General features: G+C 34.5%; 1 protein-coding gene across 4 annotated transcripts; it reads right to left on the minus strand.

The window, feature by feature from the left end:
* Positions 1–792: 792 nt before the first annotated feature.
* Positions 793–14,190, minus strand: LOC105642010 (uncharacterized). Of its 4 annotated transcripts, XR_002285356.3 has the most exons (15): positions 13,570–14,187; positions 11,714–13,011; positions 11,393–11,571; positions 9,709–9,905; positions 9,548–9,616; positions 9,253–9,325; positions 8,622–8,778; positions 8,242–8,533; positions 8,035–8,149; positions 7,772–7,935; positions 7,416–7,490; positions 6,905–7,305; positions 6,418–6,482; positions 5,852–5,901; positions 793–5,743 (listed from the first exon to the last, which is right to left on the minus strand). XR_002285356.3 is itself a non-coding variant. In XM_012226680.4 (12 exons), exons 1-12 carry the CDS (start codon positions 13,903–13,905, stop codon positions 7,117–7,119), a joined length of 3,144 nt encoding a protein of 1,047 aa, XP_012082070.1. In that variant the 5' UTR covers positions 13,906–14,187; the 3' UTR covers positions 6,811–7,116. The 4 variants fall into 4 exon arrangements, 1 of the variants encoding a protein (XP_012082070.1); XR_016322853.1 differs by having other exon boundaries at positions 5,852–6,482; positions 11,405–11,571; positions 13,570–14,190; XR_002285355.3 differs by having other exon boundaries at positions 5,852–6,482.
* Between the last annotated feature and the right edge of the window lie 126 nt (positions 14,191–14,316).

Below are 14,316 nucleotides of genomic sequence, written 5' to 3' on the forward strand. Positions count from 1 at the left end.
ACAAAAAATCAAGATACTTACAAATTTATCAAATAAGAATATATTTCCCCAACAATAAAAATAATAATAATAATTTTCTTACAAAAAATAATGTTTCCTGTTATGTAATAAACAATAGTAATTATAGTAAACCAACTTATGTAAATAAACAAGTTAATAATCGAATACATTAATGATTAAACGTAAAGTTACAATATTTTATACATAAATACAAAAAATTTTAAATTTACAATTTGTAAAAATAAAATTAAAAACATATAGGATAACAGTGACACCGACTTATAATCACAAAAAATAAAAAAAATAAAATTAATACATCTATCTGATTATGATAAGTTGATTGATGAATGTTTAACATATAGCAGAACTCTCGATAATGAAAGTAAAGAATCCACAAACTTAAATACAACTTCCATAATAATACACAATATATAATTCTTATTTAAATAGGATAAAACCTGTTTAATAAAACATAAATTAAAAATTTGAATGAATATGTTGTATAAAATTTCACTCTTTTAGACTATTAAAGATAGCTTATTTTAATTCATTTTATTTTTTTAATCAATAGAATTTAAATTTAAATAAAAATAATAATATAACCAATCAAATAAATATTATTTTTTTAACCAACAAAATTAAAATCTTTAAAAATAATTTTATCAATGATTATTTTATATTCACCACATTCCCATTTTCATATATTTTATTGATTATAGATTAGATTATAGATATTCTCGTATAATCTTACGTGAGCAAACGCCAGAAACAAGGGAGTAAAAGGCCAGCAGGAATCCTAAATGGCAATACTTGATACAAAATGAAAATGTGGCATCATCACTCCAAAACCACCGTTTCATCCCGAACGATCAATAACATTTTTTACTAACAAACATTACATTGAATATGAAGTTGGCTGAAGCACAAACTGAAAACGGCAAAATCTGTTGTACTTCATTATAACCAATAGGGAGGACAGATATCAAGGTAGAAGACGCTGACATTGCTCAATTCACTTCTCCCAGGATTGCTCAAGTCTTTGAACAGCTAACAGAAATGTTGCACCCACAAAAATATCGTACCCAAACCCAACTCTTTTAATCTCATATGCATACCCACCAAATGTTGACTACATTATATCTTGTTTTGGAAAAGCTACAGAAGTCCCACTGCAATACAGAGCTATGAAGCCCCTCGAATATATAATCACATATTTGAAGGATTCAAAAGTCAAACAAAGCAAATTATGTAAATGCTATTCAAGAAATCACATCATCACCAGGTAAGCGTAATGCATAAAACTTATAAAGCAACAGTGATATCATAGCTTCAAGCTATTATAGGATATGTTGCAGCCATGGCTGCAGAAAAATATTAGGCTATAGAAGAACACAAATCTTGTTCCAGCAGAAACCAAAGATTCTATTTCACTTAAAGAAAATGCACCTGCAGTAACAATCACAGAGATTCACTTCAAAACAACAAATCAAGGTTTGTTGTTTTGAAGATACAAGCAACGAATTCTCCAAAATTGTGGTCAGGGACTGTCCATAAAACCCAAAAGGAAATGTACTAAAAAAGGATAAAAAAAATGAAAAAATAATGATACTGAAATGCAATGAACATTTAGAAAACTTGAAAAAATGAGAAAACAAAAATAATACTAGTTTCACTAAGACAACAACAAAAAAAAAAAAAAAGACGAGAAAAGAATGAGTAACTCCATTTCTGAATATCATTTTTCCTCTGAAGGATGTTCACTATAGGGTCGCCCTACACTGCTGTGTTGTGACCCCATAAAAAGAATGAAAGCAAATAGCAATTTCACCTTGGAGACCCCTTCTTTGGACTTCAAAGGCCAATCTTCATTTCAGATATGGTTGACATACATGTGATTCAGCGCACTAAAAGATTCAAGGGCCATGCAATATTCAAGTACACCAGTACTTCAAAGGGAAATATGAACATAAAATTAAGTTTACTTTTTCTACAGGTGCCATCAGGTATCAAGCAACACACTTGTAGTTCAAATTTCCTAATGTTTGTTTGTCTTATGCACAAATTGAATAATTTTAATTAAGACAAGAAAGGCAGGATTTCAACCATCATCCCAAAGTTCGAAATTTAACACCGCAAAGCTCTTTCCTATTTAGACACAATCTATAATAAAAAAGGCAACCCTTACTTCCGCAAAATTAGTTAGAGGCCACAACCAAAAAAGGAAATGGACTAAAATATCCAACTTAATCATTTTCAAATAAATTCAAGTTTCCAATTCAAAATTCCACCACGGTTTTAGATTTTTTTTTTTTTTCACTTTTTTTTATCTCTCGCCACAAAAGAATCCACTGTTTTCCCCCAGTTATCTTGTTCTATTTCTCTCCACGAAAATGGAAACAATTACAGATATCAGATCAAGTTATGAATTGTTCCAATATAATCTTAAGTTTTTTAGCAAGAGCTACAAGTCGATGAGACAGAAAAAGACAAAGCACAAACAGTTCTATTTTCTTTTTAAATTTTAGAAGTATGTGTAAGAAACAAAACCTAAGATGGACAAGGACTCTTAATAATGCCTCCACATAAAAATAACAGATCATAAGAATACAAAAGAGTATGTAGACTATCCACACTAGTAAAACAATTCCCTAATCAAGATGCAAAACCTAAAACAACCACCTCAAATAATTGCATAAATTTTGAAACCTATGATGCTCAAAAAGAAAGCAAAGAGAAAGCAATCAAAGAAGTCCATGACCTGATAACTCCTTGCTTGGCTAAGGAATCAATACGACGGCTGCATTCTATCTGTGCAAGACCACCTAAGAAATAAAAATGTACATAATCATGCATGTCCTAAGACATTATTAGCTCAATTTGGTAAACTATACTTACAATCTATAGTCAGAAAATCTACCCAATTGCCCACATTGTCTTGTCTTTTTATGATTTAAAGCTAATGATATGGTGACAGGAAAGTAGGAAGCATAACTTTTTAGTAGAGGCTAACATCAAAACCACTTAGAGAAGAGAAGAAAATTCCAATCATATTTAAGGTTTCAGTCTGAGTAGGGGGAACTATGGTCAGGCCAGCTGTTATCAATACCAGGACCGGAGTTCCCAAGCTGGTTTTTGCCATTCTTCACATATTTCTTACACAAAAAAGTAAAAATATCAAACATAAAAAACATTCATTTTTAAATCGCTTCAAAAGACAATGAAGTTTTCACTAAACACAAACTTAAGGGTTCATTGAGCATTGCTGTTGTATCTACCATTAGGAAAAAACACCATCTTGACTAATTACTGAACATAACTAAAACTTTTCCAAGGTCTTCAAAACTGTTTTTGCAATATCTAAAAGGGGTTTTCCTTTTTTCTTACAGAAAATAACTGAAACCTCAAATTTCAGAAGGTACCCTGTATAGTGCACAGACCAGCTTATAGTTTTCGGGAAGGCAAGGGTCAATGCACTGTCATGTCCCAGACTAGAAAGTAAATTCCTTGTCAGCCAATACTTAGCATGACAACATTTGCTAACAGATTTTAACCAGCAATTGCTCTCCAGAGATGCAACTGATGAGACAACAAACAATAGTAATCCTCAAGAATTCCCATTTAGATTATGTTCACTCAGTAGATAAAATATATTGAAGAAAGAGTAAACCATTTAAATACCCCAAACTTTGCATTTTATTATAAATTATACCCCAAAACAAAATTAACCCCTGGAACACCCTAATTTCAAATTAAGACAACTCAATTGAATAAAAAAATAATAATAAAGTGGGACCCAAATCTGTAACTGCAGTTAAAATTATCCCAAAGGAGCGTTTCACTTAACCCACCTATCCTCATCAGTCATCTCCTACCACTGCCCTTCCATCAACAGTAACCAAAATCCCTCAACCCCATTTTCTCTCTCCTTCGTGCCTCTTCTCTCATCAGTCTTACCAATTTACAAATATAAAAGACAGGTATCTCTAATGATGTTAAGCCCCAATTATCAATCCTAAAAACAACCACAATACAACTATATTGGGTTAGCATAATTCAAATGAATTCTTATTTCCAGAAAAATAAAATTCCATTTGAAAAATACAACAGAAATTCTTTCCAAAAATGAATCCAATTTCTTTTATATATTGGAGAAGAAAATGATTGATGAAGATATTGAATAACGAAAAACAAAAGAAATCCAAGTAAGAACTAGCAATTCAATAATTACACTATTTTGCCACATAACCACACTATTTAATAAAGAATTATTAAAAACAAAAAAGAATGAGAAAAGCACAAAAAAAGAGAACAAATACCTTAGTCAGGATTTGAGAAAGGCACAATTACAAGATAGCCATAATTGATGCAAAACAGAGACGCCCAACGCTAATGACTCCTCATTCTGTTTAAGCTAGTAATTTAGAGAATTAAAAGTCAAACAGATTTTATTGAGGACGGCATGGAGGAGAGGGACATGGGAAATTGAAGCTCTATTGTACAAGATCTACAGATAGGAGGGAGATGATGGAGATATCAATCCACAATCTTCTTCAACTTTTCTTCATTTTTCTTTTCTGGCTTCAGCATGAAAAAATGGAAGAAGAAAAAAAACAGAAGAACAAAGAAGAAGAAGCACGCAATTTTCAAACTAGGAGAGAGGAGTTAGATATGGGTTAAGTGGAAGCTGGTGCACAGTGAAATGCACCGTTTCACTTAACTTTTATCGGTTAATTCTAATAGTGGGTCACATTTTATGTTTTTTATTCTATGAATTTATGTAGCCCTAATTTGAAATTGGAGTGCAGTTATAACAAAACTTAGAAATTGTTGTCCTAGGGGTTAAGTTTGATTTGGGGTATAATTATAACAGAATACAAAGTTGGGGGTGTTTTAAATGGCTTATTCATTGAAGAAATCTATCACTCACCAAAACTAAATTGAAATAAGACTGAGGAGAACATCGTGCTACATCAGCATTTACATTGAGAGATTGCATAAAGAAATTGTGAAGTTACAGAGATTATGTTATATATAGTTTGGTTAGAAATCCTGTATGATATTTATATCATTAAGAAAATATATGAAATCTTGCTTCAAGCAAACTATATGCAGATCGAACAAAAGCAAAAGGTACCTTCATGCTCATGCACTCTCTTTATCTAGCTTCTAGCTAAGGAATAAAGCCCTAAGGGTTCATTTTGGGATTTCAAACTCATAACAGTAGCCACACTTTGTTTGCCAGGGGATCAGAAAATCTTGACAAGATTGTGATAACACCACAAAATTTGGTTGTCTAGCCACATGGAAAGTATTAAGCAGTTGAACAATGATTGCAAGCATTTCAGAAATTGTAAAATTGATCACAAACATTCACCAAGCACACAAATAAAACGCTATCTTAAATAAATGATGCTTGTTATATTTCCCTTTTATTTTTCCAGTTCTTTGAGCAAATCTCTTTAAACTAAAGCATAACACCTTATACACCAAGGTTATGCTTCATAGAACTGAGTATTTAGCTGCATTACTTGTTTTAATATCTTAACATGGCTAATATTAAAATTATGCACATGTATGAAACATAATCTACGAATCTCAAGCAGCATTTATTTATGATGCTATGACATAAGAGGTGGGAAAATTAACATCAAAACCATCGATTTCATCATAAGGAAAATAATTCACATGACCAACAATAAATTTTCAGATACTTACAAGTCGGCAAGGGGATGAAAGCAATACCCTATAAAGACGAGATGTCAATACATTAGCATTTTCAACACCGTGTTGGCCACTTCTCCAGCCATTCAAGAAGAGCAACAGCAATCAAATTAAAAATTTAATTACTTACTAGTATGTATGTTAACTTTAAAGTCGAAGCAGCATCTCAGGAGCATTCGCCTCCAGCATAGTAGTCCATGGATCAGATGCATAGAAAATATTAGAACATAGATACATGCAAAGATAATACAAAATATAAATCACAGCGCACAAAACAAAGACATAGATACTGTCTAGTTAGCTCAGCCACACAGGCATATAGCTGGCCGACTGCTAAAGACACCTTGTCACATTCTATTCTCACACATCAAGACTAGGGAAAAGGTGAACCATGGTAATAGTAATACCACTTTCAAATGTATAGTTCACAGTGCATGTACAAGGAGATTCCATTTGAAACCAATGCACAAGCAAAGCAAATAACTCACAGGTCCCATAGTAACAAAATAAAGGAATTATTTCGGAGGAAACAAATAAAACACAAATGAGCAATATAATAAAACATTTTCAAACACATACAAAACAGTGCATATGAATTAAAATCATAAAATTCTATGTAAGTCCAAAAAAGTTATCAAAAGATCACAATATGTACTCTGGGTGTTTGAAAACGTCCCAGTAAACAATTCAAGGTACCTTCTCCTGGGTGCCTTATAAGCATTTAAGCACTGGAGGGTTGCCTCAAAGCAAGGAGCCAAATCCTGAATGAAAAATTGAATTAGATTCCTAAAGACGGAGCAAAATTCCGACAAAATCATAATAAAATAATTACAAAACATAAAGAGGTTGAACGATGTTGCAAGTCTAAGATAATGGTATTCAAAATTCAAAATCATGCAAAAGCTATAAAACAAAACATCAAAATAACAAGGAAACAAGATCCACATTGCCAACTTCAGCAAATGGTTAAAAAAAAAAACAAATTTATATTTCTAAATCATAGGAATCCCAAATATTTCTTTCCTTATTGATTTCCCACAATTCAACAGCAGCAACCATGTACAAGGTACAAATATAATAGTGGCTCAGTAAATAAAAACATATGTGAAAAATTTTGTCAAATTTTCACAATGCCCATAATCAAGAATGGTTACAAGAGGGGAAAACACGCAAGTTGTCTTACAGTAGAAACAGTACATTCCCCTGAAAGAACCGCCAGTAAAGAGAACTTCTGACCAAATATCTTCAATGATGGCTATAACTGTCCAAAGCTCATAGGCCAGCACATAGAAAATAAAGACAGATAATGCCCAATGATTAGATAACTGAAAATGAAGTCAGTATACTAATATCTAGCGCAACGCGTTTCTGGTGTCAGAAAATCAGCAACATGGTTCACTTGCCCGTGATGAATGGATGCAGTTGTGCTTGTTGTACTGTCAACCTCTTTTCAGGATCTAACACAAATATTTTGTCTAAAAGATCTCTAAAATTGGCTAACATCTTTGCATCCTCCCCAGGAGAGCTAGAAATGATTGATCCAATATCTTTTGGCTTTATATTTAGAATCATCCTCTTTATAGTCTGGGTAAACAAAAGTCAAATCTGTCAGTATGAAAGAAAACCAAGAAAAAGATGCAAATGTTGAAAAGGTAGATTAATGGATGATGGAAAGATAGATGTGTACAGCACACCTTTTTAGTAAGAGGATCCTCCTCTATAGCATGAAAATTCAAATCATGGTCAAAATGCTGGTCAATAAATGCACCCTGCAACAAGAAAGTTGGAACGGCATAATATTAGTAAAAGAAAACTCCAAAAATAGTTCCAGAACAGTCATGCCAAACAACTTAAAGCCTCACAACAAGAAGAACAAGCACAAAGAGAGGAGAGAGAAAGAGAAACAGGAGGATAGGTGGTATGAGAAATGGAAGAAAGCATCGGCCTGAACCGTGCATCAAAACACAAACGAGAAAATTAACTCCAAAGTTAAAGGAAGTTCGCCATTGCAACAACTGCTATAGACAATTATTAAAGGAAAACGTCTCACCTTTCTAAGCATCTTCTTTGGAAAAGGACCTTTCAGTTCCATGTGAAGTCGCAGCATGTCATTATTAGTAGGGCCTGGAAAAAGAACTTTTCCAGTATATAGCTCATACAAGCAGCAACCGACAGACCACATATCCATTGGATGATCATATGTCAAGCCAAGAACTGAAAAGAAGTACCCAAAAAGTAAACTATACGCATTTTTTTAATCATTGGTCCAATAAGAAAGCACATCCCATATAATAGCTCAAGACTGAAACTTACTTATTTCTGGAGCTCGATAGAAGCGGCTTACAAGGTATGGTGTAACCTCATTTTTACCAGAATACATGGCATTGCCGAAATCACAAAGCTTCAAAACATTTTTTGCTTCATTTACCTAAAAAAAGAAGAGAGGAAATTAAATAACGAATAGTGAAACCATAAGTAACTGGAGGGGCAACATAAGCATGTGGTGTACAAGAGACATACCAGCATGTTATCAGGCTTTATATCACAATGGAGAACACCACAGTTCTTAAGATGCTTCAAAGCAATAAAAAGCTGCTTTGCATATGTTCTCACGGCAGTTAGTTTAAGACCAATATTGCGACCAAACTTTTTCAAGACTTCACGAAGGTTCATATGAAGAGATTCAAAAACTAAACAAAGATGATTTCTATACTTGAAACTTGAAAGAAAACGAACACAGTGGCGCTTGTTTTCTGGATCTGACCCTGCTAATTTATTTAATATTTGGACCTCTGTCTGACCAGCTTTATGCCTACATCACAGAAGCATATCAAATCAGTTGTTATACTACTAACAATGATAAGACATACAAAGAACAAATACTGGTAGTGATATCTCACATTGTTTCATTATTACGTATGATTTTTATGGCCACCTCATCGGGTTCACCAATGCCAGCTTTCAAGTCCTTGGCACGAACTACTGTGGAAAAGACGCCCTTGCCATGAGCAGCCACAATTTCATACCGACCATCAAGAATTTCACCAAAACGGTAGCCTATAAAGAAAAGTAATAATCAAATGAAATAATGAAACAAGATAAATATTGGAGGAACAGAAGTAAAAGATTGATTCAAAGATCAACCTAATCACTGTATTGCCTTCCAAGGTTCATAAACAAAACCCTATAGGACAAATAAGAGAAATGAGATATTAACTCATTGTCATCTAAACAATGATATAAAATGACGTCTTCTTAATTTGTATAAAACTTTGAGCCAAGCCTTAACTTGAAAACGCAAATGAAAATAAGTAAATAGAAACAATGTCCAAAGAAAATTTCTAAACAGACTAAATAGGTAGAAAATAGTAGATTTAAATAATATTAGACTCATACCATAATTTTTTAGTACCACAGGAAAACACTTAATTTCTGATTTAAACGTACAGTCTTCCGACAATATTCAGGAATAAAACAGAAAAAATAAAAGAAATTTTAAAATAAGAAATGACCACATATTGCCATACTCACCATAATAACCTTCAGCATCATCCCAGTTGTCATTAAGACCACTCCGCACAATTGGTAAACCATCTCCTTTGCCCTGCATAAGTTTACACACAGAAAATTTTAGCATATTTGTCCATAATTCTCATAACATGCAAGATAAGTATTCCAAGTATTAAAATAAACTAAAATAAGATGCACAAAGAGTAATCCCAGTTGGATTCACTGTTCTATCACAGGATGTAAACAAATGTAACTCAACGAGTGTAAGAGATGATAAGCAGACAAAAAAAGGATTGCATAAAGCTATGGATCTTACTGATTTACGAACTCCTGTTGGTGTCTCCCCAAATATATCATCACAATATTTTTCATCTGACCCCTCACTCTGCCCAAAGCAATAAAATAAGTATCATAAGCAAAAAATGTGCTTTTCAAAAACCATCACTCAGCAAACAATTTTGAAAGTAAAGGACATACCTTTGGAGTACCCTCTCCAAGTCCTACAGCACCAGAGGTCCCGTCAGAAGCCTCTTTTCCATTTTGTGGAGGCAACTTACCCACAGAAAATGATGGTTCAGCAACATAGGCATCATCATCAATCTTGATTTCAACAGTTTCTTGTGCAATATTAGAAGCCGGTGGTGATTGGACGGCACATTGTGAAGGTTCAACATCTGCTCGACACACAGAGTAATGGAATATAAGTGGCATAGAACACGAGTGAAAAATAAAACAGATAAACAAATAAAAGCATTAGGCAAACAATCCTAGTTTTTGCCAAGTCTGTTTCAAGCTCAATCATCAATCAGTAAAATGCTAGATTTTTCTTTCACACTTCCAACTCATATACCAGAATTGCAACATTGCCAAAATACCTAATGCTACAAAAATATACTGTCAACAATATCTTTTTCTTTTGGCAAAGTACTAATGCGAACACTTTTCAATATAGGCTAGGTCCAAATCCAACTTAAGAAATCAAATGTTTAGTTTTTAAATTGCCAAATTTACAGGCACTGTAACCCTTACATGCTATGAAATCCAATTCAGAAATCATATTTTCTTACTAGGACATTTTCTCATTACACGTACACACTGTCTCTATGAAAAAAAAAAAAAAAAGCCAATTTTACAGTTCATAAGAACAGTAAAAGTAAAATAACTGCTCTGCTCTTCTATGCAAAAGAAGCTATGTGGCCCACCTTCACTTGCTAATCGCCCTGCCCAATTTCCAACATTTCCACATGCCAAAAATTGTCAACTGCCAACACTGCATTGCATTAATAAATCAACTCCATTGTCCATTTTACTAAATCATCAGGCAATTTTTGTTTTTAAACATTCAAATTGCATTCTTTTAAGAAGAAAGAAATTTCTTATTCAACAGCATCACACATCACCTGATGATATATCCTTAATATTTTAAAAATATTCATAAAATCTATGATGCTATTGTTTTGATCATTAAAAATATTAATAAAACGTGTGATGCTATTGATATAAATCATGTGGATATATGTTAAAAATATATTCAACATTTAAAAATCATAGCATTATTTATTAGATATATTTTTAGAATTAATGCTATTAATATATTTTATTTAATTGTTAGATCATTTAACTATGTGATGGTATTGGCAGATTAGTTATTTTTGGAATATTTCACTTTTATTATTGGTCTTACATTAACCATAACTATTATAATAAAATACTTATTCAATTTCAACACTTCTAAAAATATAAATATTACATATTGTAAATAATTCAAAGTTATATATAAAAAATCTCAAAATTTAAATCTTTAAGAATTTGAAAACCTAAAAAACATAGCGCATATATATATAGGTTTAATTCTTTCTCGATTGAAAAATATTTTTAATAATTTGAGATATAATTTTAAGGAAAAAATTTAATAAATTAAATATAAAAAAATGCTTATGATGTCTCATGGCAAAGCGGGACGAAGTCCACTTGTAGGATGCTAATTTACAGAGTGGAGCTTCAACTGAGAAGGCTGCCTTAAGGCCAGATCTGAGCTGCCAGTATGCATAACTTGAAAATCAAACTTACCTCAAACAGAGCAACTACTAGGAAGCTAATTTCTAAGTTAACTTAAGCATAGAAAAAACTAATGCAATGCACAAATAAAGATTAAACGCACCTTTTTCCACACCTTTTGGTTGTCTCTCATTTTGCTGCTGTAACTGCTGGTTCCTATATTTTTCAAGGATAGCTTGCCTGCGCTTTCTACTCTCCTCCTTAACTCTATCAAGATCTTCCTCCTGTTCAGCAAGTTTTAACGAAATCCTTTCCTCAAAATCATCCTGTTCTTTCTCGTCTCTAGAGCCAGTTAGGACAACAAAAAATTTAAAAAAAAAAAAAAAAAAGTGAGATGAAAAATAACAGTTAATAACAGTTCTTTTGAATGATAAAAGAATTAAATGTGAAATAAAATAAACAAACATGGAGGGATAAGTAATACCTTTCTAGTTTATCTCTATCACCTTTTAACGAATCACCATGAGAATTATAGACCTTTATTGAATCGCTCTTAATGTCCCTGGCCTTTTCCCTATTCCTATCACCTCGCCTCTCCCGTTCCCTTTCACTCTCCCAATCTCGGTCCCTAACTCTATCTCTCTCCCTATACCTATCATTATCTCTCTTCCTATCTCTATGCCTAACACTAGCCCTGGACATGTCTTTATCTTTGCTTTTCTCTCTTTCTTTCTGCCTTTTTTGGTCCAGCTCCTCTTCCCTATCCCTGCTCCTGTCTAGTTCCTTCTCCCTTTTCCTATCCCAATCTCTATCCGCCTCATTATCCAAGCTCCTATGTAGTTGCTTCTCTCTTCTCCAGTCCCTGTCAATCTCTGTGAACTTGCTCCTCTCTTGCTCCTTCTCTCTTCTCAGATCCCTATCTCGGCTCCTCTCTCTGTCCTTCACTCTTCTTAAGTCCCTATCCCTGCTCTGCTCCCGTTCCTTTTCTCTTCTAAGATCCCTGTCCCTGCTCCTCTCTCGTTCCTTCTCTCTCCTCTGCCCCCTGTCACTGCTCCTCTCTCGTTCCTCTCTTCTTTGATCTCTGTCCCTGCTCCTCTCTCGTTCTTGCTCCCTTCTCCGTTCTTTCTCCTTCTCCCTGTTCATCTCTCTGCCTTGCACATCCCAGCTGCTATGACTGTCTTCCCGTCCCAAGTTTCTGGTGTAGCTGTTACCATGCTCCCTGTCTAAATCTGTACTGCCATACCGTAGATACCTATGACGTCTAGCAATTTTTTCATCATCAGAATCATTATCAACCCTTTCATCATGCCGCCTTCTCTTCAAAAGAATCTCCTCTTCTACAATGCTGCGGGACCGAGATCTGTCCCTAGCAAAATCACGAGACAAAGATCTACTCCTTGCAAGAACCTCATCATGGTTCCTATCAAGAGATGCTGCTGCTACCGTCTTGTGCTTATGCCCCTCACTCTCAGAAGAAGAAGACCTCCCCCAATCGCTTAATTTGCTTTCACCACCTTCAGGTGTAGATGCATCAACATCACCATAAATCTTTCGGTTGTGGCTTCCTTTAGAAGAGGACCCAGATTCGTCATATCGTTTCTTGCCATCTCTATAATATTCATGACCCAAATCTCCATTAGCATCGACTTTGAGGCCATCTCTTGGAACTAATTCATCTTGAATCTTGGCCCTAGAATCTTTTGGCAAGCTAAACTTAGTGTCAAACGTGATAGCTTTGTTAGAATTTGTCAAACCACTGTCACTGTTGTCAGCATTCACTCCCTGCAATACAATGAAGAACAATTAAGGTGCGTGAACTGCAGAGGTATGATAAACGCTACTTAATAAGTAATTCAGATGCAAATGTAGTGAGCATGCAGAAATGAAATAGGAAAAAAAAAAAACATGTAACTAGCTCTTACAAATCAACAATAAGCCACCAGTTCTCCATTGAAACGCCTAGGAAACTTCTTTCTTTTTGCAATTCACTCATGTTCGTGTGTAGTGCAAGCAGGTTCTTACATATGTGTATGGGACATAGTCTAAAAAGCTCTCACCAAACAAAAAATATCCATCATTCCATTCATAGAAATCAAAACACCACCATAAGCATCCGTTTGGCCACTGGGAAAGTTAGTTCAAAAAACAGAGTAGGAGAAAAAAGTTTTAAAGAAAAAAAAAAAGTCAAAAAGGCTTTTCTTGACAAAAACGAGCTTTCTCAATCTCAAATGTATTACATATCTCTTTCCCCAATTTTATTAGTGACCAAACAGAAAACCAAAGCTGAACAGAAACAATTAGATTAAACAATTGAAACACATAAGGGCAGATAGAACACACCAGATTTTGAAAACCGACTCCTTCACTGCGTAAGTCAATATCCTTTACACCTACACCACCAGAACCCTCCTCCTCCAAAATCTCCCCTTCCTCCACATCATCATCAATCCTATCATTACAATTACCAAAAACAGTAACAGGAACCGGAGGAGGAGAAGGTGGAGCAGTTTCTTCACCACCTTGTTTACTTTCCTCACCGTGCTTTTTGCTTCGGTGCGAGCGGTGGTGGTGGCGACGGTGGTGGCGATGTTTGTGTCGCTTCGAGGACTTATCCGCCTCCTCATCTGAGGGTGATCGACGGTGCTTGCGACGAGAGGCATCAGCATCGCTAGCCATTGTTTGTTGTTTTTGATTGTATAGCAAATCTAGGGCTAGGGTTTTGTTTTGGAGTTTTTTCGCTTCGACAAGGCGCGCTAGATATGATTTGTGAGCACAAACGATGGAGGGTGAAATCTAGAATTGTGAATCTGTGAGGCTCAGAAATTGGGTATTCTTTGTTTTAGTGCCGGAATTATGGATTTCAATTCCTTTCCTTTCCTCTCTTTTCCTTTCCTTTCCCGATTATGAAAATCGACTCGAGTGAGGAAAGCGAAGATCTGGCCCGTGGCAGCGATTTTAAAATTAAGATCTTATGGAACTTTCCACACGTGCCGGAAAGGCCATAGCCCAATTTACTGCCCCAATCCAATGAATACAGTGTTTGGGTTTTAGAGTTTGGAATGGGATTCAATGCATATTTGGGGCTTG

The sequence above is a fragment of the Jatropha curcas genome, chromosome 10 (assembly GCF_041381405.1).
Source record: "Jatropha curcas cultivar XTBG-Jc1 chromosome 10, XTBG_Jcur_1.0, whole genome shotgun sequence".
Lineage (NCBI taxonomy): Eukaryota > Viridiplantae > Streptophyta > Magnoliopsida > Malpighiales > Euphorbiaceae > Jatropha > Jatropha curcas.